Source organism: Phaseolus vulgaris, chromosome 11 (genome assembly GCF_000499845.2).
Source record: "Phaseolus vulgaris cultivar G19833 chromosome 11, P. vulgaris v2.0, whole genome shotgun sequence".
In the NCBI taxonomy this organism is placed as follows: domain Eukaryota; kingdom Viridiplantae; phylum Streptophyta; class Magnoliopsida; order Fabales; family Fabaceae; genus Phaseolus; species Phaseolus vulgaris.
This window is the reverse complement of record NC_023749.2, coordinates 44,584,154-44,606,789: the sequence shown is the minus strand read 5'-3', so window position 1 is coordinate 44,606,789 and position 22,636 is coordinate 44,584,154. Positions and strand designations below refer to the sequence as shown.

At 30.7% G+C, this 22,636-nt stretch overlaps 2 protein-coding genes across 2 annotated transcripts; one reads left to right on the top strand and one right to left on the bottom strand.

The window, feature by feature from the left end:
* Positions 1 to 1,423: 1,423 nt before the first annotated feature.
* On the bottom strand, positions 1,424 to 4,564 carry LOC137833411 (G-type lectin S-receptor-like serine/threonine-protein kinase At4g27290). The gene is made up of 7 exons (XM_068641764.1): positions 3,292 to 4,564; positions 3,085 to 3,192; positions 2,808 to 2,965; positions 2,521 to 2,731; positions 2,165 to 2,402; positions 1,939 to 2,089; positions 1,424 to 1,854 (listed from the first exon to the last, which is right to left on the bottom strand). The coding sequence occupies exons 1-7, from the start codon at positions 4,562 to 4,564 to the stop codon at positions 1,546 to 1,548; spliced, it is 2,448 nt and encodes an 815-aa protein (XP_068497865.1). The 3' UTR covers positions 1,424 to 1,545.
* A 2,294-nt stretch (positions 4,565 to 6,858) lies between these two features.
* LOC137808390 (uncharacterized) lies at positions 6,859 to 7,434 on the top strand. The gene has a single exon (XM_068609470.1). It carries the CDS (start codon positions 6,859 to 6,861, stop codon positions 7,432 to 7,434), a length of 576 nt encoding a protein of 191 aa, XP_068465571.1.
* The last annotated feature ends 15,202 nt before the right edge of the window (positions 7,435 to 22,636 follow it).

Below are 22,636 nucleotides of genomic sequence, written 5' to 3'. Positions count from 1 at the left end.
TTAGTTTAATTGATTTTGTTTGATTATATATTTTTTCTTTTTTTATTCATATTTTCATTTAGATAATTAGTGAGTGTATCGGTCAAGGTCGAATGAACCACGTCACTTAACATCATTGACCGACCGATCGGGTGATAAACCACATTAAAGAACAAATTGATAATAAATGACAAGTAAGGAAACATTTTATAAATCAGGGTAACCTCCCTATAAATCTCGTAACACCTCGAAAATCAACTAACACTGATATATACAAGATATGCATCAAATATGACCCATAAATCAAATAACTCATTATCAAATACTATAAATAAGCTTTCTACAAAGGAGTAAGGTACACCTTTATCAGTTTTACATCACACACTCTCAATATAGAGTACTCACTGATCGTTGGAGAACCTTCTGCAAGTTTACTCTCGATCGAGTGTTAAGGAGTTGAAGGGTTGAAGCCTGAAAAAGTGAAAGAACTGAATAACTGAAGCACGAAAGAGGAACGACCGAACGCGAGATAGTGATCATGAAAAGAGCGATCAACACCAACAACAATTATTATTGTCAATCTTAGATACTATTTAGACCCACTTTATTTATAAAATAAACTAAAAGAAAAATCAGTAATTGAAAATCTTTCTTAAAAACTTAGGTTGAATTGTAAAAGGTTTGATTCCGTTAAGGATTCAATCGTTAACATTCTTAATAAAAGGCCTAACTAAACATAACTACCAAGAAATTAAGGATAAATTCAATTAGAAGCACTTTTCTAAGAGAAAATTTTAATTTAATTTGCCTTCACAAATATTAAAAAAAAGCAATTGATTAAGTGAAAAAATGTTACTCTTTGCGCAAAACACCCCATCTTAAATATTTAGATTACTGAAGCTTAAATAATTTTAATTACTTACTCTTCTTTGAAATTAAAGTTTATATCATTATATTAAAATATCTGACTTCACTAATAATAATTACATCTCAAACACATAAGCGTATGTCAAATTAACAATTTTATTACATATTTTGCCTAAAAGTTTTGTAAATAGACATTTATATTTGTAAATGTAAGTAACAGTTTGAAACGGAACAACAACAATTGATGACACACCTCAACACACCAAATTCGTGGATCAAAATTCAGAATATTATACCTAGTCACCCTCTCAACACACCAAATTAATTTCAAGGAAATTAACAGAAAAGAATCTAAGGTAAAACTATAAATAGAAGAATTACAAGAAAAAATGTAATGAATTTGACCCTAAACTTATAATTGGAATATAATTTGAAAGCTTGAAGAGTCTCTTTAGAAGATATTCGACCTTGTAAAAACACAATTGATACGAGGATCAATACATTTGGTTCTCATCTACAAAGACACAAGTTTCAATGGCTCAACTTAAAGCTTTGTACTTTTTGCTTTCATGTTATGTTTGGAACAAAGTTGAAAGGTATCTAAACTCTATTGCAAAATGCAATCAACAATTGGTGTCTTCATAGTTGATATATTCCACATTTGAAGGTGAAGCCATAGCATTTTCTTGCTTCCATTTCCTACCTTGCATCTATCATTGTGATGGAAAGTTCATTAACTGAGAATAGTGTGTGATCTTCGGTCGAAGAATTTGTTTCTTTTGTAACATCTGATTCAATGTAAAAGCCAGGAACCTTTGGCTTTGGTAATAATTTTTCACCATTCAACATCAGAACCACTGATGACATGTCTGGCCTATCTTTTGATCTTTGCTGCACACACAACAGGCCTACCTGTATGCATCTTGTGACTTCAGATGGTAGGCATTGTTGTCCTATCAATTCATCTAGCAGTTCAAGTCCCCGTTCTTCAGTCCATAATCTCCATGCCTAAGATGGTGAGAGTTAAATTAGTGTGATGCAGATGATTAAATTTTGTACTAATTATCACCATAGTTGTATCAGAATGCTTACATGACCAAGAAGATTATTGTTGTTTTCTGGGTCTAAAAATTCCCTGTTTTTCTTCCCACTTACTATCTCTAGTACTATCACACCATAACTAAAAACATCTGATTTCACTGAAAAATGTCCACGTGCAGCATACTCAGGAGGCATGTAACCACTGAAAGTAAAATTTTCACAGTAAATTATTGAAACTCCAAATCAAACAATCACAATCAGATAGAGAATAGCTCACTATGTTCCAGCCACCCTATGTGTCTTTCCCTCAACTTGATCTCCCAAAAATGATCGAGCCAAGCCAAAGTCTGCTATTTTGGGATCCAAATTTGTGTCTAACAAAATATTGCTAGTTTTTAGATCTCTGTGAATAATCCTTAGTCTAGAATCTTGATGGAGATACAAAAGTCCTCGAGCAATGCCAGTGATAATCTTGAATCGCATGGGCCAATCTAGCAACTTCCTTTTGGCTTCATCTAGTAAAATATTGCACATATTTAGCATAGGAGTTCTACTCCTCGAAAACTTTTAAACCACAAATAAGAAATAAGAAGATTTCCATAGATGTTTGGATAAAATTGTGAGGACTCCAACCAAAAACAAAGAAGTCCAAGCTTTTGTTTGCCATGTATTCATAAATTAACATTTTTTCTTCTCCTTCAATGCAACAACCCAGGAGCTTTACAAGGTTACGATGCTGAAGTTTTGCAATCAACGCCACTTCATTTTTGAACTCTTCTAACCCTTGTCCGGAATTCTCTGAGAGTCTTTTCACTGCTAACTCTTGTCCATCTGTCAGTATGCCCTGATAAAAATCATCTGCTAAAGTTAGAAAGTTCTTGAGAAAAATAGAATTTTTGGATATTCTTTTTATTCATCACCTTGTATACTGGTCCAAAGCCACCTTCACCAAGCTTGTTCTTGGTTGAAAAGTTTTCAGTAGCATTAGCAATTACCAGAAAATCGAAAGTTTGAAATTCAAAGTCTTCTATTTTCTGTTTAATTTTGTAATGTCTGCTATAAATTTTTCTAGCTATCCCTGCATGGTTAGAAAATAACATTAGTTAAACACTAACAAGTAGTATGCATACACTTTTGTTTCCTTCTTTTCTTATTCCTAATACTTTATCTTTGATGGTAAATTATATGAGTTCTTACCTGGATTTTTTCTCCCAAATATGCATGCACATGTGACTAATCCGAAAATAATCACACCAACTGTAATTGCGACTATCTTTATTGTGATGTTTCCATTGCCATCATGATCTAAAAGAAACAACACAATAAGTCACTAACTTTAAGCACAACAGTTTTTAGAATTGAACAGGAAAAGAAATCAAAATCAATAAAACATTGAGGAAGTACCTAATTCGGAAGCAGGGACTCTGATGTAAAAGTCTTGTCCCCATTGAGAGAAATTCCTCATGTCAACCAGATTATTAAACCAAAGCAGACAACCACTTCCTTCATCACGAACATCTAAATTTGCACATGCTGTACAAGAACAGTTTTCAATGCACAACTTCATACATTCATCAAGGTTCATGGTTGCATCAAACCATGATGAAGAAGTGTCTGGCAACTTCATGTGAGTGTATTTCAAGAAGCCATCTGTGTATCTGTTCGTACAGTTAGATTTATCCCTTGGCACACAGCCATTCTGCCAAATTGATATGTTCCACTGATCAAGTGTCTTGGGAACATACCCTCTGAGGCATTCACAAACTGGATAGTTTCCATCATAAATGCATACAGAATTTGCACCACAAAAGGCATAATTCTCGCATTGATCTTGCTCCCCACTTGAGATCACTTGTCGTGTCCTTGTTTCAGTTGTCCAAAACCAACTTTGTCCTGTGCCTGAAGGGGTCAGTGTAAACACAAAGAACTCCAATCCATCAATAAGAGTGTACCAAAAATACAGCTCTTTTTCATTGAACACAAATCTTGCTGACGTACCACGAGCTGGAATAGGATTTCCAACAAGAGAAAAACCATTCCATGACCCTACTCTCGATTTTATTTCAGCTCCCTTGAACTTCATTATTTGAGGATACCCTCTACGATCCACTTTTACAACATATTCTCCCTCTGCAGGATCCTCATCACTTTTCCAAGATGCTATATATCTTTCCACACCAGTCTCTAGGTTCCATCCAATTTTCATTTCTGGCATGTGTGTATCACCCGGATAATCAAAACTCTGCCACAAGGCGCTCTCCTCGTTTGTTTCCCCTCCATTTCTCATTAAAAAATTTCCTGAATCCAAAAGACGAGCTATTGGATCATTCACTGTGTTACTTGATCTGTTGGGTGATGACCAAATGATGTTGTTTGTGCCATTGAGAAGCACAAGAATCCCTTTTTGGTTGAGTTTGAGAACTCCTGAGTTATTCTCAAGAGGTGTATTTCGGTTAGCCACCCAAATCACAGTGAAAGGGGATACGTTTATGTACCATATACCCAAATATCTTCTGGCTGAATTTCCTGGACTGAAGAAACCCAGTTCAGTAATTCCACCTGCTGAAACCAAAGTCTCATTCTTTCCATCTTGGATGGTTTGATTCACTGCTAAACTCTCTAATGAAGAGGAAGTTGTAGACATGGATGAGAATAAGAACAACCAAACATATAACATTGTGATGTTACTGCACAAATAAGCATTATGCTCACTTTATTTTGGAAAGTCATCAATGTATACTCTAGTTTTTGTGTGTTAGGAAGAGAAGAAAATTAATAGATGTGACAAATGATGTGATCAAAATGGTAAGAAAAAGAAACTTTTTTATCCATCTTGGACTTTTAAGCAATCCACTAAGGACTTGATTACTTGATGATATTCCAAAGTCAGCCTAAACTCCATAAATTTAATGTTTTTTTAACTTTGTACCTTAGAAATCCAAATAATGCCAACAAAGTTCCTAGTAAAACTCATTGTAATGTTGAATTGTTCAACAACTTGTGAACTTTCCATTCAGTTGTAGAGCCTCAAAGTCAAGTTAACCATGGGTTTTGACCGATTCATAAATAACATTTCCAATTTTATAAAACCAACAAGATTATATGTTGAATCACGTTTCTCAGTTTCACATATTGTTTTGACTTGTATGTTCTATGATCAATCACCAACTTTAAATCAATACATGTCGCAATCAATTGGAAATTTAACATGTTGAAAAGGCTTTTCACATATTTCCTTCTTGGTCTTTGACTAGGAGAACAATTTTACATACTAAATAGAAATAGTGAAGTAAGGGGTGAAGACACATCGATTAGAGATAATTTTTTTTTTTATAATATATAAGCAGATTTTTTATATATAATATATAAGTTTAGTCATAAAGTTGACTTTTTAATAGCACCAAAATTAATATTCAAATATTTATAATTATATTTTAAAAACTAAACTCTTGCCTTCTCATTACCATTTTGATAGATAATAATAAGTAATCGAATTTACACTATATTTAAAAATAATAATTTATGACATAAAGATCAGATAAACTGAATATTTATAATTAGATTTTCAAAATTAAATTATGTTTAGTAGTAATGATTTTCGTACTCTTAAACTTATCATATAACTAAATTACCACCTTTATAAGTATGACCAATAGTGTGATTAATAGATTGATTAATGGCTAACGATGACCAATACAACTTAGTTTGAAGATATATTATCAAAATCTACAATCTGGATTCCTTTTTTTGAACATAAATGTTTACAACATTTATATTATTTTTAACTTATTTCATATTATATTATGTAACACACTTAATATATAGTTATTTCATGTAATTATTTACCTTTAATAACTTTCTATAAAATGTATATTATATAATGGTATTGTTAATTTTACTATTTATTACTTTGATATCTTTTTTATGGTCTCTTTGTGTATATTTATCCTCGAACATTTATTTTAGGAATAACTTTCTAAAAAGTTAGATACTAGTATCAAACTCATGGATATTCGTTATTTACATATTTTTTTTAAATAATTAATAAAAATAAATTATCAATGAAAAAATATTAATAATTAAAAAATCATTTATGATTCAATATTATATTACATTTTAGTTTTTAATTATCAAATACAAGTTTTTATAAAGAAATTAATTTATTTAAATTAAATCTGTTTATAAAGAGTTTTTTTTTTAAAAACTATTGTTTTATGGTACAACTTATTTAAGTTCGTTTTTTAAAAAGATAAATTATTTATATTAATATTTAAATATTTAATTTTATTTGAATTATGGTTTAAGACTACATTTTTATTTGAGTTTATATTTTAAATATTTCTTAAAAATATTGTTTTTTTGAATTTTTTAAAAATATATCAAGTACTTATGGACATATGCATATATAATAAAATTCGTTTGTAGATTTGTTAGATTAAATTAGACATAACCCTACTTGCTAATAATATATTAGAACAAAAACTTATCATAGTTAAGTTGATTGGAACAGATGTATTAGTCATTATTGGGTTCTTGTTAGATCATCCATAAATATTTAATTCAATGTTGAAAATCTTCATCATGAAGGTGATGTTGGAGATTCCGTATCAACTAGGAATAAGTGTACAATTCTCATCTTATATAAATGGTGTACCAGTCAGTACTTGATGAGTCTGGCACCGATAGTCTGGAACAGGTAACAACATAAAGGGCATCATAAGTAACGGGTGGTGGCGGCGGTTACCATTAGCATTGAATAAATAATAGACATCATTAATAGTCTTCATGAGCGTTAAATGAATAATGGATATCATTAATGGTGATCATTAGCATTGAATAAGCAGGGATGCAATATCTCCAAGGGGTAACAGATGGAGAAAGGAGAAAGGTACATTTTTTGAATCCCACCATAACACATCCTTAACGATGAGATAATTCACGAATGAGATAATTGACACTCCACTCCCACCGATGTGGAAAAGGTTAACCATTAAGCCCTACGATGGTTCCACCGATCCGGACGAGCATCTCAACGTCTTCAAGACGCATATGACCTTGTACACAACCGACAAGACATTGTGGTGTAAGGTTTTTCCCACTTCCCTTCAAGAGGGACCACTCGGTTGGTTTACCAAGCTCCCAGCCAACTCCGTGGGAAATTTTAAAGATCTAACCGCAAAATTCATGACGTTGTACACGACCAGCCGACCACATCATATGTCCTCCCTGTCTCTCCTCAATGTGAAACAGGAAAAAGGTGAGTCCTTACGAGCATTTATGGACTGGTTCAGCAAAGTATGCATTAACATTAGGAACTTAATGCCCGAGATAGCCATGCATCACTTAGTTGGCGCCATCCGCCGCGGTCGTTTCACAGAAAGTTTGATCAAACGGCCAACAAGGAACATGGACGAACTAAGAACTAGAGCCACGAAATTCATGCAGATAGAAGAGCATGTTAATTATCACAGGACACACCAGGCTAAAGCCGACAAAAAAGGAAAAGAGAAGGAAAAAGATAGAAGCAATCGGCCCGGACCGGGGTAATCCGACCGACCTAGGGAAAATCGCGGGTCACGATTCCAACACTATACACCCGTCACATTCCCAATGGGAAGAGTTCTGGATGAAACCCTCCAAGCCGAGCTAATCCCGACCCTGAGACAATCGCAAACCCCGCAAAACGCTAACACATCCAAACATTGCCAATACCACCGCAATTACGACCATACGACCAAAAATATTAGTAAAATAACTAATTTGATTAGTAATTCATAATTAATTTAGTTTCCTTTTTACTCAAACACAGTCATACAAAATCCAAATATCAATCACAATAATCTGATCTCATTTCAATCCATAGTACTTTGATTTCATTTCAATCATACTTACTTGACATAGATTCATTTGCCTCACATTACCTTGATTTCCTTTAAACCCTCAGTACCTTTGATTTTAGGCCAATCATAGTGATTGCATACGAAAGATTCACAATAATAGAGAGTAGGAGACAAACAGACTTCATCTTGGCTACCGGGGCAAAGGCTTCCTCGCAATCTATCCCATATGTTTGAGTCATGCCTTTACTAGCTTTATCGTCTTTTGAAAGACTCATTAATCAAATTGCGGCCACATAAATCCATTTGTCTCACGGTACCTTGATTTCCTTTCAATCCCAAATACCCTTTCAATTTCATTTCAATCAGTGATAACATATGGATTTATTCTCTTTTAGAAGACTCATTAAGTAACCTCTACTAGAGACTAACATCTAATCCACTCCAATCGGATCAGGGTAAATCCAAACATCCATACCGTGTGATTACAAGCGATCACGATATGTATGAACTCCCTCTTCAACTTCTCACCAACTGATACCTTAGTCTATGTGACTTAGATCATCAGTGAAGCCAGAGGATCTCTATTCGTAGGCTTTTCATACTTAATGTACCAAAACAATTTATCTCATACATTACCCTGAATGTATGACATCAAGTTCATGCAATCTTTCATCAATCACACACAACACATATAATTCATACACAATGTATATCAATCACTCATACATACATCATCTAAGATTTCTCAAATCAATTATATATATATATATATATATCAAATTCATACTCATATAAACTCATAATCAAATTCAGTTTAACTAACTTTATAACCTAACATGCATACAATTAATAGATTAACTTATTATATAAATCAACTATCTAAAATTCTATTAAAAAATATAGATAACTTCTCTTACCTGTAATTTCTTATCCCGAGAAAAATCATTTACAAGTAGGGGAACCACTCTAAAAGCTAGGGACCTAAAGCAAGTTATCAAAACATCACCAAAAATCAGCATATGATAAAACAAGTTCATGGGAACATTTTTCTCAACTCTCCCCATCAAGACGGATGGCTAAATCCTAAGAAAAAACAGAGAATAAAGAATCTTTAGAGTAAAAGTGAACTAACTCTGTTTGAAAAACTGATCGGGTAGAAATGTAGCTTGACTCCTCAGCTACTGTAGCGTGTGATTAGATTTGGAAATATATGAGTTATAGGAGAGAAATTGAAGAAAGAAGGTACATAGAGGAATATAGAGAAAAAATGTGCGGTGAGAAAAAAAAGAAGAAAATGAAGGTGTACTGGAAGGTGTTGCTGCTCTCGGGTCTTACAATAACGAACTTTAATTAAATTTATTTTTTATTAAATCAATTATTAATCTCGCAATAGATAATACCAATTAAATATTTTTGTATTATTCAAATTTATATAAAAAATAAATAGATTTAATAGTTTTTCAAATTAATTTGGAGGAAAATTTTGGGAGACTAAAAAGTTAATATAATCATCGATTTGGTGACTGATTTTCTGCGATCGATTTGATGTGACCGATTTGATGTGACTAAAAATTTAGTCACTATTTCAGTTATTAAATCATAAAAATAACTTCTAGTAGTGTATGTGACTTGTTATATAGGATAACTTAGTTTAATATAAGATAACTTGATTCCCAGAATGTGTTTGATTGTTATAACCCTACACCTACACTTCCTTTTCTTGCACTTTTGTTCGGTTCTTTTCAATTTCTTACTGTTTTAATTCAGTTCAGTAGCTCATTTTCATGTTTTGTTCGGTTCAATTGCTTTCTTTAGAGTTTCAATCGGTTCATTTACTTTTCCTCTCATTTTAATCGGTTCAATTTGACAATAATTGGAACTTCCATATGAGTTTGTGTTTTGGCACTAGTTTTGGTGAGTTCTTGTTCATAGAACCTTGATCCAATTCTATGATAAAGTGCCTATCTCTTAACCAACTCAAGATGATTCCTAAGAATGTCAAGAATCATTCTAATTGTGCTAGTGGAATCACATCATGTGGTATCAGAGCCTTAGGTTTGTTCTTGTTTAATTTTGAGTTGTGTTGCACTTTTAATTCAAGAGCTCTATCTTTTTGTTGTTTCTTTTCTGTTTTTAGGATTATATTTGAGTATTCTTGCTGTTTTCTTAATTGTGCCTACCAAGTGTTTGTGTTTTTTCCTTTTTGAATCCATACAAGTTTTGTCATAGTCATATTTTTCCAAGAATGTCATCACTTCTTGTAGTACTTTTATTGCATTTTTTGTTTCTTGCTTTGGTGTAATACAGTTTTCTGCATTTGTATCTTGATCCTTTATGCATTTTCTATTTTAGAATTGAGTTCATACTTGTATTTTAGACCTATACAAGTTCCTATACATCATTTTCCATTATGTCTTTACTAGTTCTTAATTCTGTTTTTCATTCCTGTTAGGATTCCTCTGTTTTCTGAAAACGTGCTTACTGTTTTTCCTTATTGCAATTGATTTACTCATTGGAAAATTCTGAAATTCTGGATTTGTGTTCTTCAAAGTGTTATAAAAGCATAGAAAAAAGAAGTACTAAAAAATTCAAAGTACACAAAAAATGATAAATAAAATACAAAAAGTGTACAATTCTGCCGAAAAAAATACGGTAATCTGGCAGCGATTTTGAAAACTTTATCTCAATTAATTGGCTTACTGTTTTTAAGTAATTCCAGTGCCATTATTGAGTTAACATCTTGAAGTTTCTGTGGTTTAAATTTCATAATCCAGTTCGCTCTATATCATTCCAGTTAAATCAGTGAACATCAAGCACAGTTTGCATAAAAAATATTTTCCAGTAGCTTGTTTTTGTTTTCTTCATCTACTCTAGTGCTTTTCTTTAGGTATTCTTTTGTGTGCCTACTTCTTCATTGAGTTCCTTATTTTCTTGCTTGTCTTTTATTCATTAATCTTTGAGTTTGTCATACATCTAGTTTTCCTTTTGTTATAGTCTTTCATTGCTTATACCTTTTCTTGTTTGTCTTTATTGCTTCATTGGTTTTGTTGTGGTTGGCTTTGAGATTGGTGTGCCTTGCTTTGACATCTTTCATTTGAGGATTCCAAGACCTCAAGATCAGATTGGTGCAGGGACATTATTTCTTTGAGAGTGACTTCTTGTCAAGCCAAATTCACTTCGGCAGTTTGCTACCAAATTACTTTTTGCTAACTTTGTTTTCTTAACTTTGTTTGTTGTTTAGTTGTTTGCTGTTTTCTTTTATACATGGCTTCATATTACAGCAGTGGTTCTTCCAAACAGCATTCTTCTAGCAAAGCTGCTGCTCTTGATGAATTAAAAAAGGCAAAACGAACCATTAATCTCAATGATGAAGCTATAAGAAAGTTGGAGGAAAGATTACAAAGACTTGAAATGAAGCAAGCTAGGTCCTCTCATTCTATTCATGGAGAGCATCATCATCATAGACCTTCATCAAGAGGCTCTTCCAATGATCATGGACGTGAAGAAGATCATAGAAGAAGGAGACCTCAACCCAACTTTCATGGATTTAGACCATCCCATGCTCATGAAGATAAACGTGAAGATGGCTACTACCAAAATGCAAAGGCTAGGCTACCTTCGGTCCAACTTCCTTGTTTCAATGGCTCTAGTGATCCTAATGTATATTTAGATTGGGAGGCTAAGTGTGAACAAATATTTGAGACCCATAAGATCCTTGATGAGCACAAATATAAGCTAGCCACCTTAGAATTTAGTGATTATGCCAAAGAATGGTGGCATACAATTGTAATGGACATTATGTATCGCAAGAAACCTCCCGTGGTTTCTTGGAATACTTTGAAAGAGTATATGCGCGCGAGGTTTGTTCCTCATTCTAGGAAGGAACACTTGTTGAAGTTCCAAAGGCTTCCTCAAGGACATAGGATGGTAGATGAATACTTTAAAGATTTTGAAACCACTTTGACTAAAATGAATATGCATGCTAATGAAAAGTCAAAGATAAAATGGTTTGTCCGTGGTTTAAGAAGAGATATTAGAGAATTTATAGAATTAAATGAGTACTCTTCTTTGAAGCAAGTGCTTCGCATAGCCATCCAGATGAAATTATATCTTTTGAAAACCACGTCTACAAAACATGTTTCTACTACAAATTCTTCTACTCCTAAGTCACCTATCAAAACTTCCAATATAAAATGTTTTAAATGTTTAGGTTTTGGGCACATAGCTCTTCATTGTCCACAAAAAACCTTAATGAAAAACAAGGTAAAACAAGACCTACCTCACCCACCTCCCTCACGTAAAAATGAAAAAGACAAAGAAAGTCAAGTTGACATGAGTCTTATCCTTTCACCTCCAAGGTGCTTTCCTTCCTTATCTTTTTCTTTACCCAAGGTTTCTATTTCAACACCATCTTGGTTAAAAAGTGTTAGGGGTGATTTCATACCTCCTAATGGTTTTCACCATTTAAGAGGCCTTTTTCCAAAAGATATCATCATTCCCAAACAAATTTTTCCAACTTGGTCGATTTATAGAACCTCATTTTCTGAAGTCCCATTGTTTACAAATGATAAGTCATGTTTACATTTTTCTTCCACTTTTAATTGTAAAACTAAACTGACTTTGTTATATGCAGGGATTCAGAATTCGTGGACGAATTCTCTCCAACTCGAGGAGTATGATGAGAATCAAATAAAGGAGGCTTTTATTAATGAAGGGAGAGGTCATTCACCTACACATTTGAAGTTCTTCCTTCTAGTCTTTTCAAAATTAAAAGAAAACATAAAATAAAGAGAGGATCAAGCCTAAAGCCAAAGAAGTCTACAAGTTTTCAAGAATAGCCTTCATTTAAATATCTCTCTTTATAGTTTCTTTTATAAATTTGTAAATAATATAGAATGTTTAAATACATAGTTTTTAGGAAAGGTGCTTAGAGGGAAACCTTAGGTACCTCTTTTGTAAAAGCATCTTTAGGCATTAGTTTAGAATTTTCTAGAAGAGTACTCTTCATGCTTCATTTAGGCGCTATTAGTAAGTAGCATATGAAGAGTCTTTTGGTTAGCTTATGTTGTAAGCTTCATGACCAGCCCTTGCTCCTATAAAAGGAGGGCTTAGGTCATTCACAATTCAGATTTGGAATTTGTAGTAAAGAAACTCTTCCAATTTGGTGATTGAGTGAGTGAGATTTGATTTCTCCTCTTCCTAATCTCATCTTGAGAGCCTTGGTTCCCTCAAGTGGCGGCAATTCACACTTATCTTGGAGCAATCACACTTCAAGTGGCGTGTTCATCAATCAAGTTCTTCATCCACATAAGTTTCCTCTCTTCTCCATTTAGTTCTTCCATTCCCATGTCCATATGAACTCTAAAACAAGTGTAGTTTCTTTTATTCGGTTCATCTTCCTTTTCTTGCACTTTTGTTCGGTTCTTTTCAATTTCTTACTGTTTTAATTCAGTTCAGTAGCTCCTTTTCATGTTTTGTTCGGTTCAATTGCTTTCTCTAGAGTTTCAATCGGTTCATTTACTTTTCCTCTCATTTTAATCTGTTCAATTTGACAATAATTGGAACTTCCATATGAGTTTGTGTTTTGGCACTAGTTTTGGTGAGTTCTTGTTCATAGAACCTTGATCCAATTCTATGATAAAGTGCCTATCTCATAACCAACTCAAGATGATTCCTAATAATGTCTAAGAATATATTAGAACCAAAGTTTATCGTAATTAAATTGATTGCAGCATATTAATGATGATTGGGTTTTTATTAGATTAATCATAAATATTTAATTCAATGTTGAAGATCTTTATTCTTAGGAATAAAGGTGATAAATTTCACATAAACTAAGAATACGCAATATGCAATTCTCACCTTATATATAAATTGATTTTCTAAAGATGCATTTTACATAAACCAATTTATTAAAAAAAAAAACACTTACTAAGTAGGTGAATTTCTTTAGATAAATATTATAGCTTGCCAAAAAAATAACATAGCTCACTTAATTGTCATCCATATTCTAAAATACTTAATCATTTAATAATAAAATTATTACGTGTGATAATAAATTTTTGAATCATAGAATAACTAATTTCCGTATGAATGAAATACAATAATTATATCTTATTTATATATTGTTATTAGTACATGATCTATTTAATGTAAAACAAATTGAATTTTCCTTGTATATGTATAATGATTAAATACAATCTTGATAAATTGTCCATCTAAGATAATAGTTAATGCCCCAAAATCATATAAATATAAACGTCAAATATATAGAATTAGATCTTAAAAATTGAATTAGCTTTAATGCAAAGATTTCCCTCTTTATTACCTTGTCATGAATCCATTTCTCAGTAGATTTACCAATAATAATTAATGACACAAAGATGAGATAAACTAAATATTTAGAATTAGATTTTCAAAATTAAATTATCTTTAGTAATTGCTTTTAAACTTTTAATTATTATTTTAGAAATGGATGAAATGAATGAACAAGACATCTATCTTTTCATTCTGAAAGCAGTGATTAAGAGAGTGGTATATAGATTCTTCGACTCCAACTCACACTGTTAATCTCCAAAGAATGAATTCAGGAATAATCTGCCAAGATATAATGTTCAATGATTATTCAATTTAATTTATATTATGTTTACTTAGTTTTGAGAATTTTTTAACAACACAAAAGATATGATATATTTAACTCTTGCCACTAGAACTTAAAAAACAACTAATAACAATAGAAATTTTTGAAGTAGGACCACTTTAAGTATCAGTGCAGAAGTGTTCAATTTTTTGGTTAACATACAGTGCAGATTCATGCAGAAGTGTTCAATTTTGGTTACCATTGGGTAAATTGAGGTTTAGCATAGTCTTAAAGGATGTTATTGCCTTAACAGTAATTAATTTAAATTTTGAGAATAATACTTAAAAGCTTAAAAACATATACAAGACAAAAAAAATAAAAATAAAAGAGAGACAATGTTCACTGTTTCTGAATGTGAATGTTAAGATAAGACATTGTTCACTCTTTATGACCAAAAATATATTAGACTCAAATATTTGTCCTTCTAGAATCAGTGCTTTTAGAATAGTTGAAAGTTTAAAAACAATTCTAGAGTTAAAAAATACTAAAGATAATTTAATTTTAAAAATCTAATTTTAAATATTTACTTTATCTCATCTTTGATATCATTAATTATTATTTCTTGATATCATTAATCATTATTTGTAAATGTACTAAAAAAAATGATAAAAAAAAGTATGGTTTTTTTTATTAATAATAAAAATAAATAAATAAGAACCATTTAGGGATTATTCAACCCATGTACAAAATCGCAGAACAATCTCTCTCTGAGAAGTTTGCCACTAACTTTTTACTAGAACAATTAAAGTCTGACCAACCTAAATAAATTACTTATATTTAATTAAATACATATAAACATGGATCCAAATATAGTCAAAAAAAGAAAAACAAGCAAAAGCGACTTTAAAGGTTACTCAGGACCATACCTTTAGTTGAGTCATGTAGTTAGTATGAAGAGTGACAATGAATTTAGTTTTAAGTAAAGTCTTATATTTAAAATTTGTTAATAAAAAGAAGAGATGTCAATAGGATAACTAAAAAATTAGTCATCTTTATTAAAATATTTTGTAGCAAAACTTTAATAAGATATTCTTATATACATATATACGAAAAATAGATACAAAGAAAAACTTTAATTATATTTAATCAAGCCTTCTAACAACCCTTATATTTGAATTTATATTTTTACCTTAATTGAATAAATTGAAACAGGATAAAATTTTACTTTTTCAGTGGTAGGAATAAGTTTTTTTATAATTAATAAAATTTTAATTTTTGGAAAAAAAATCTCATGTGGACTGGCCGCAGGTTCGCATATTACCTTTTATGTGGGACAGGTCAGAGAAATGAGCTCGCACTTCTTGCGCGAAGCGGGCTAGCCTGCATTCCTCCCCTACGCAAAAAATGGTCCATGAATAAAATAACTCATTACCAAACACTACAAATAAGTCTTATACAAAAGAGTAAGGTACGTTTTTACCAGTTTTACATGATACACTCTCTCAATCTCAATACATACAGAGTACTTCCTTGTTCGTCAGACAACCTTCTACGGTTGAAGATGGAAGGAGTAGTTGAAGAACTGAAGCACACGAAAGACGAACGACCCAAAGTGAAGGAGAAATCATAAGAGAGCAACTAACACCAACAACAATTGTTGTTATTGCCGATCTCAGGTACTATCTAGGCGCACTTTGTACATATAAGTAGAGTGAGAAATTAAAAGATGAAGCAATATTGAAAATCTTGAAAATCTTTGGTATTTCTTTAACTCTTTAAAATATCTTTTAAACTTTTAATTATTATTTTTTCAGTGAAAAAAAATGAATGAACAAGAACATCTCTCTTCTCATTCCGAGAGCAGTGAATATAGAGGGACAATCATCATTAATCCTAATATGACGAGATTTGTAGTGAGAGCAGTTAGTATATGTACCGGTAGACACCGAACGGACGTGGCCGACCGACCGAATGTATAATAAATGCAAGGGCATTTATGTAACAAGCCAAAGTAGTTAAGATACACCCCTGAAAAATAAGGAGAACGCGCTTAAAGAATATATGTTCCCCGGGCATTCCGGCAAGACCTATCCACAACCACCCTGAGCCCAAGGGATAGAAAGCCCATTAGGCAATCCTATAAATACTGTGCTCAAGCCAGAGAAAGGTACGTTTTCATTCACTTACTAAACCACACTTAGAATCTCATACTTACTTGAGCGTCGGAGTGCCTTCGCAGGTACCCTCCCCGCCCGACCGAAGGAGACACCAAAAAGGAACGACCGACCGAAGGAGAAGAAGATCGACACGTCAGCAATTACACCACGTCAACCGACCGTGCCTGGGATGACACAACACCATGGAGTTCAGGATCAAACCAATCTTGATATTGGTGTTTCATTTTCATCCAATGCAAGTCACACTGAAATTGGCTTCCCCTTAAATTTGTCCGTGGGGATTTATGATATAATTGTGCAGGAAAATCCTTCATTCCTTGACCATCATAATGATATGCGGTTGGACATTGACAACATGTCATATGAGGCAAGTCTATTATATGAATGTGGATTGGGTATGAGATGAAAACTTTAATATGAAAACTTTAATTTTCTAACTTTTTGAAATTCCACAACAGGAACTTCTTGCGTTAGGTGAAGGGATTGGCAACGTAGGAATGGTTTGTTAGAAGAAATTATTGCAACACAAATGCAGACAAAAACTTATCTACTACCTAATAACTTGGAAGAACAGGAAATTGATTTTTGCGTAATATGCCAGGTATTATTTTATAGTATGTAGTATTAGAAACTCGTTTTACTCTTTTTCTACTAATTGAAATACTTATGCATGATATGATATGATTTCACAGGATGAATATAAGAACAAAGAAGAGATTGGAATTCTTCAATGCGGACATGAATACCATGGAGATTGTATAAGGAGATGGTTACATGAGAAAAATGTATGTCCCATGTGCAAATCAACAACATTGACTATTGGATAGAAGCAGAAATAAATTCATTGTTCCTGCATGCACAATTTTGAGCTACTTAACACTGCTGTAATAGTGAATTGTCGAATTGGGCATTAGAACATTAATACAAGTTATTCTTAGTGGATCAATATGGAGTAGTGTGAAATGTATGTCTAAATAATAAAAAAAATTACTTAACAAAAATAAATAGATATTTTGTTTAATACCATAAAAAATTAAATTATAGTTTTTATATATGATTGAAAATATAATATCTCCAATTTTCCTTTAATCATTCAATTTTTATTGTAATTGATTATATCGGGAATATATATTTTTTTCTTTTTTATATATAATATTATATCGGGATTATATCAGTAAAATGTCTTTTTTTTTTTTCTTGTTCCACTTGTTTTACTTGTTCTGTGTTGTTGCATCCCTTTTGAAACCAGTGAATAATTAACTATTACAACTAAAACTTTTTTTTTTTAAGTGGTATTTTCAATCAATAAATGATGTTTCTGAAGTTTTTCTTTATTCAAGAGTTATGCAATTATGTATTATTTTCTTTAAATTCTTCTGTTGGCGATGTTTTTGGGCTCCAACTCCTAGTGTTAATCTCCAAAGAATAAATTCAAGAATGAATCTGCAAAGATATGATGTATAATGATTATTCAATTTAATTTATATCATATTCTTTTATGTTTACTTATTTTTTTGAGAATTATAAGTTATGCTTAGTGTTCACTAATGCCACATTTTAAGTTTGATATATTTCATGATTTATTACTTAGGCTTAGTTAGTGTAACATTTATTAATTGCTTCATTTTCTCTCTTTAGAACCATTATCTTCCCTGCTAAAGCCACAACTGAATACACACACCTACAGTGCAGGTTCATGCAGAAGTGTTCAATTTTTTAATTAAGGTACAGTGCAGATTCATGCAAAAGTGTTCAATTTTGGTTATCATAGGTAAATTGAGGTTTAGCACAGTCCTAAAGGATGTTATTGACATAACAGTAATCAATTTAAATTTTGAGAATAATACTTAAAAGTTTAAAAGCATATATTAAAAGTAAAAGACAGACAATGTTCACTTTTCTGAATGTGAATGTTAAGGTAAGACATTGTTCACGGTTTATAACCAAAAATATATTACACTCACAAGTATTTGTCCTTCTTCTAGAATCAGTGCTTTCAGAATATTCACTTATTTCATCCATTCCTGTCACGAGGAAAATAATAATTGAAAGTCTAAAAGCAATTATAAAGAGTTAAAAAATACTAAACAATTTAGTTTTAAAAATCTAATTCTAAATATTCACTTTATCTCATCTTGATATCATTAATTATTATTTGTAAATGTAATGTAAATTTAATCATTATATATTAATGACAAGTAAGAGAGTTCAATATGGAAATTTTTACCATTAAAACTAATTCAATTTTACTAATCTATTTTGATATATTTGACGGTTCTGGTGCATTAATTATTATTTAAGATTAAACAAAGATGATATTTAATCATTATATATTAATAAGATAAATTATTTTTTTTACATTAGATAGTATAGACTACGTAATATAACATTAGATACAGATAATATATTAGTGTTTATATATCATTCAAGCGTTAATTATTATATAATTGCAATATTATTATCATATATATATATATTAATTTTATTACTAAATGACCAATTTAAAAATATTGTAGAGTAGGAATGGGAATGTGTCAAGTATGATAGTAGATATTTAAAAATATTTACTGTCTTAGTAAGTGAGGTTTTTTCTTATTACATAAAAATAGGTATTTAATATTGGCTAAAAGCCAACAATAACTACTAAAATCAGATTAATTAATTCATAGCATTGAATTTGTGTTGCATCTGGGACTCTAAAGTTATTAACATTAATTTGTGTCAGTTAATGTTTATTTGTCTTTAGTTTTTATTTTTTTTAATTAAAGTAGTCTGAGTGTTGATAAAAAAATTGAGTGTTGATAAAAGAGATTAATGTGAATGAACCATATGATATGAAATGAAATTCATAGTAGACAAAGATGAATTTCATAAAAAAAATATATAATATAGTATGTATGTCAAATTGAATATGAAGATGCAATCTTATAAAAGAAAGATAAATAAGAATTACCAAGAATCTAAAGAATGAGACCAAGTATCTAATGAATAATGAATGAGAATTAAATCTAAAATTTGAAATTCAAATAAATAAATTTATGGTAATGATAAATGTTGAGAATATTCGTTTAACATATTTTATTTAAATTCACTTTTATGAAATCTTTTAGTTTTCTAAAATATCTTTTATATAAAAATAAAAATATATTTTTAATTATTATTTAAATTTAGGAAGTTAAGATTTAGAAAATGTTAATATTTGATAATATGTTATATTTTGTACAACCTATAAATTATATGAATAAAATAAATCATAAATTTTTCATATAATATATCTTATATTTTCAAAACTTAAAATTTTCACACAACTTCAAGAAAGACAATATTTAATTTAGTTTAATTTGAAGGGTTGAAAGGAGTGAAGCCGTAAGGAGTGGAAGAGTTGAAGAACTGAAGCAAACGAAAGAAGAACTACCCAAAATGAGGGAGAAATCACGAGAAGAGCAACTGACACCAACAACAATTGTTACTGGCAATCTCAGGTACTATCTAGACGCACTTTGTACATACAAGTAGAATGAGAAATTAAAAGATGAAGCAATATTGAAAATCTTTGGTATTTCTTTAACTCTTTACAAATTCTTTTAAACTTTTAATTATTATTTTTTCAGTGAAAAAAATGAATGAACAAGGACATCTCTCTTTTCATTCCGAGAGCAGTGATTATAGAGGGACAATCATCACTGATCCTAATATGACGAGATTTGTAGTGAGAGCAGTTAGTAGAGATTCCTATTACTTCCTAGATACTTACTATGGCAATGGGATGACACAACACCATGAAGTTCAGGATCAAACCAATCTTGATATTGGTGTTTCAGTTTCATCCAATGTAAGCCACACTGAAATTGGCATCTCCTTAAATTTGCCCGTGGGGATCTATGATGTAATTGTGGAGGACAATCCTTCATTCCTTGATCATCATAATGATATGCGATTGGACATTGACAACATGTCATATGAGGCAAGTCTATTATATGAATGTGGATTGGGTATGAGATGAAAACTTTAATTTTTTAACTCTTTGAAATTCCACAACAACAGGAACTTCTTGCGTTAGGTGAAGGGATTGGCAATGTAGGGAGGGGTTTGTTAGAAGAAATTATTGCAAGACAAATGCAGACAAAAACTTGTCTACTACCTAATAATTTGGAGGAGCATGAAATTGATCTTTGCGTAATATGTCAGGTATTATTTTATAGTATGTAGTATTAGAAACTTGTTTTACTCTTTCTCTTACTAATTGAAATACTTATGCATGATATTATATGATTTCATAGGATAAATATAAGAACAAAGAGGAGATTGGAATTCTTCAATGTGGACATGAATACCATGCAGATTGTATAAGGAGATGGTTACATGAGAAAAATGTCTGCCCCATGTGCAAATCAACAGCATTGACTATTGGATAGAAGCGGAAATAAATTCATTGTTCTTGCATGCACAATTTTGAACTACTTAACATTGCTGTAATAGTGAATTGCCAACTTGGGCATTAAAACATAATACAAGTTATTCTTAGTAGATCAATATGGAGTAGTGTGAAATGTACGTCTAAATAAAAAGAAGTTTCAATTAACAAAAACAAATAGATATTTTGTTTAATACCATAAAAGAAAAAACATTAAATTATATTTTTTATATATGTCAGAAAATATAATATTTCCAATTTTCCTTTCATTATTGAATTTCTATTGTGACTGACTATATCGGGAATATATAATATTTTTTTATGATTACAAAAATTTATTGCAAATAGAGAATCAAAGAATAGTTTTCATGTATGAGAGTGAAAACAAATACATAAGAAGGGAAAAAAAAAAGACAAAGACATTGTCTTCTTCTTCGTTATCCTTTAAACAAATAATGTTTTTATAGAGCTCCCCCTAAATTGATATATTCTTCTCTTTTAATTTCAATAATTTCCTTAACCTATATGTTTTGAACTTTGTCTTTCTCTTCTTTTTTAAAAGTTATCCTTCATTTCTCCCAACAACTACTCTATTCTTCGAAGTTTATCATTTTCTCTCCCTTAAGGATCATAAAAAAATATTGATCTTAGTTTAATATAGGATAACTTGATTCCCACAATGTGTTTGATTTTTATAACCCTACACAACTTAATAAATGTATTAATTACATAGAGTATAACATTGTCTGGTCAAACAGTTTGTAAAATCTACCATAGTTATTTTTGTTTTAATGAAATCAAAACACTCTATTGATACCCCCTTAGTAAAAATATCATCCCATTGATGATTTGTCTTGACAAACTTTAATTCAAATATATTTTTCTAGATATAATCAGGAATGAAGAGATACCTCACCTCAATATGCTTAGACTTAAAGTGTTGGACATGATTTTTGGATACATTGATTGCATTAGTTATGAAATCTAAGAAAAACACAAGGAAGACTTGAATTTTATTTAAAAATTTCTTAGCTACAATCTAGTTCATAATTTGTTGTGTGCGAACTAGTACACATAACATTGTTGGAGTAACATACAGGTCAACAAAAGTCAAAGAAAAATAACCTAAAGAAAGTTAGCATAGTTAGTTGTAAATGGGCCGATTCAAGTCCCACCCATTTCTTTAAACTATTGTTTTACGGTACAACTTATTTAAATTTTTTTACTAAAAGAATAAAGTATTTATATTAATATTTTATTATTTAATTATATTTGAATAATAGTTTAAAACTAATTTTTATGAGTTTACATTTTTTTAAAAAAAAATATATCCAAGTATAATTTTTTAAATATTTTTATCTTATGTATTGTAATTAGTGCATAATATATTTAATAAAATCAAATTTATTATATATGTATAATGATTAAATACTATCTTTATAAGTTGTCCATGTTGTAAATAATAATTAATGGCACCAAAATCATATAAACAGTCAAATATTTATAACTAAATTACCATCTTTATAAGTATGACCAATAGTGTAATTAATAGATTAATTAATCCTTAAAGATGACCAATACAATTTATCTAGAAAATATATTCTCAAAATATACAATCTGGGTTCCTTTTTTTGAACATAGATATTTACAACATTTATATTAATTCTATCTTATTTCATATTATATTATGTAAGACATTTAATATAATATATAGTTATTTCATGTAATTAATTATTTT

Excerpts from the sequence above, each read along its gene's own strand:
- LOC137808390 (XM_068609470.1), top strand. The coding sequence starts at position 6,859 with ATGTGGAAAAGGTTAACCATTAAGCCCTACGATGGTTCCACCGATCCG.
- LOC137833411 (XM_068641764.1), bottom strand. The coding sequence starts at position 4,564 with ATGTTATATGTTTGGTTGTTCTTATTCTCATCCATGTCTACAACTTCC. Across the intron at positions 3,193-3,291 it reads AGTCCCTGCTTCCGAATTAG|ATCATGATGGCAATGGAAAC; the intron begins GTACTTCCTCAA and ends TGTTTCTTTTAG. Across the intron at positions 2,403-2,520 it reads CTTGGACTTCTTTGTTTTTG|ATGAAGCCAAAAGGAAGTTG; the intron begins GTTGGAGTCCTC and ends ATATTTTACTAG.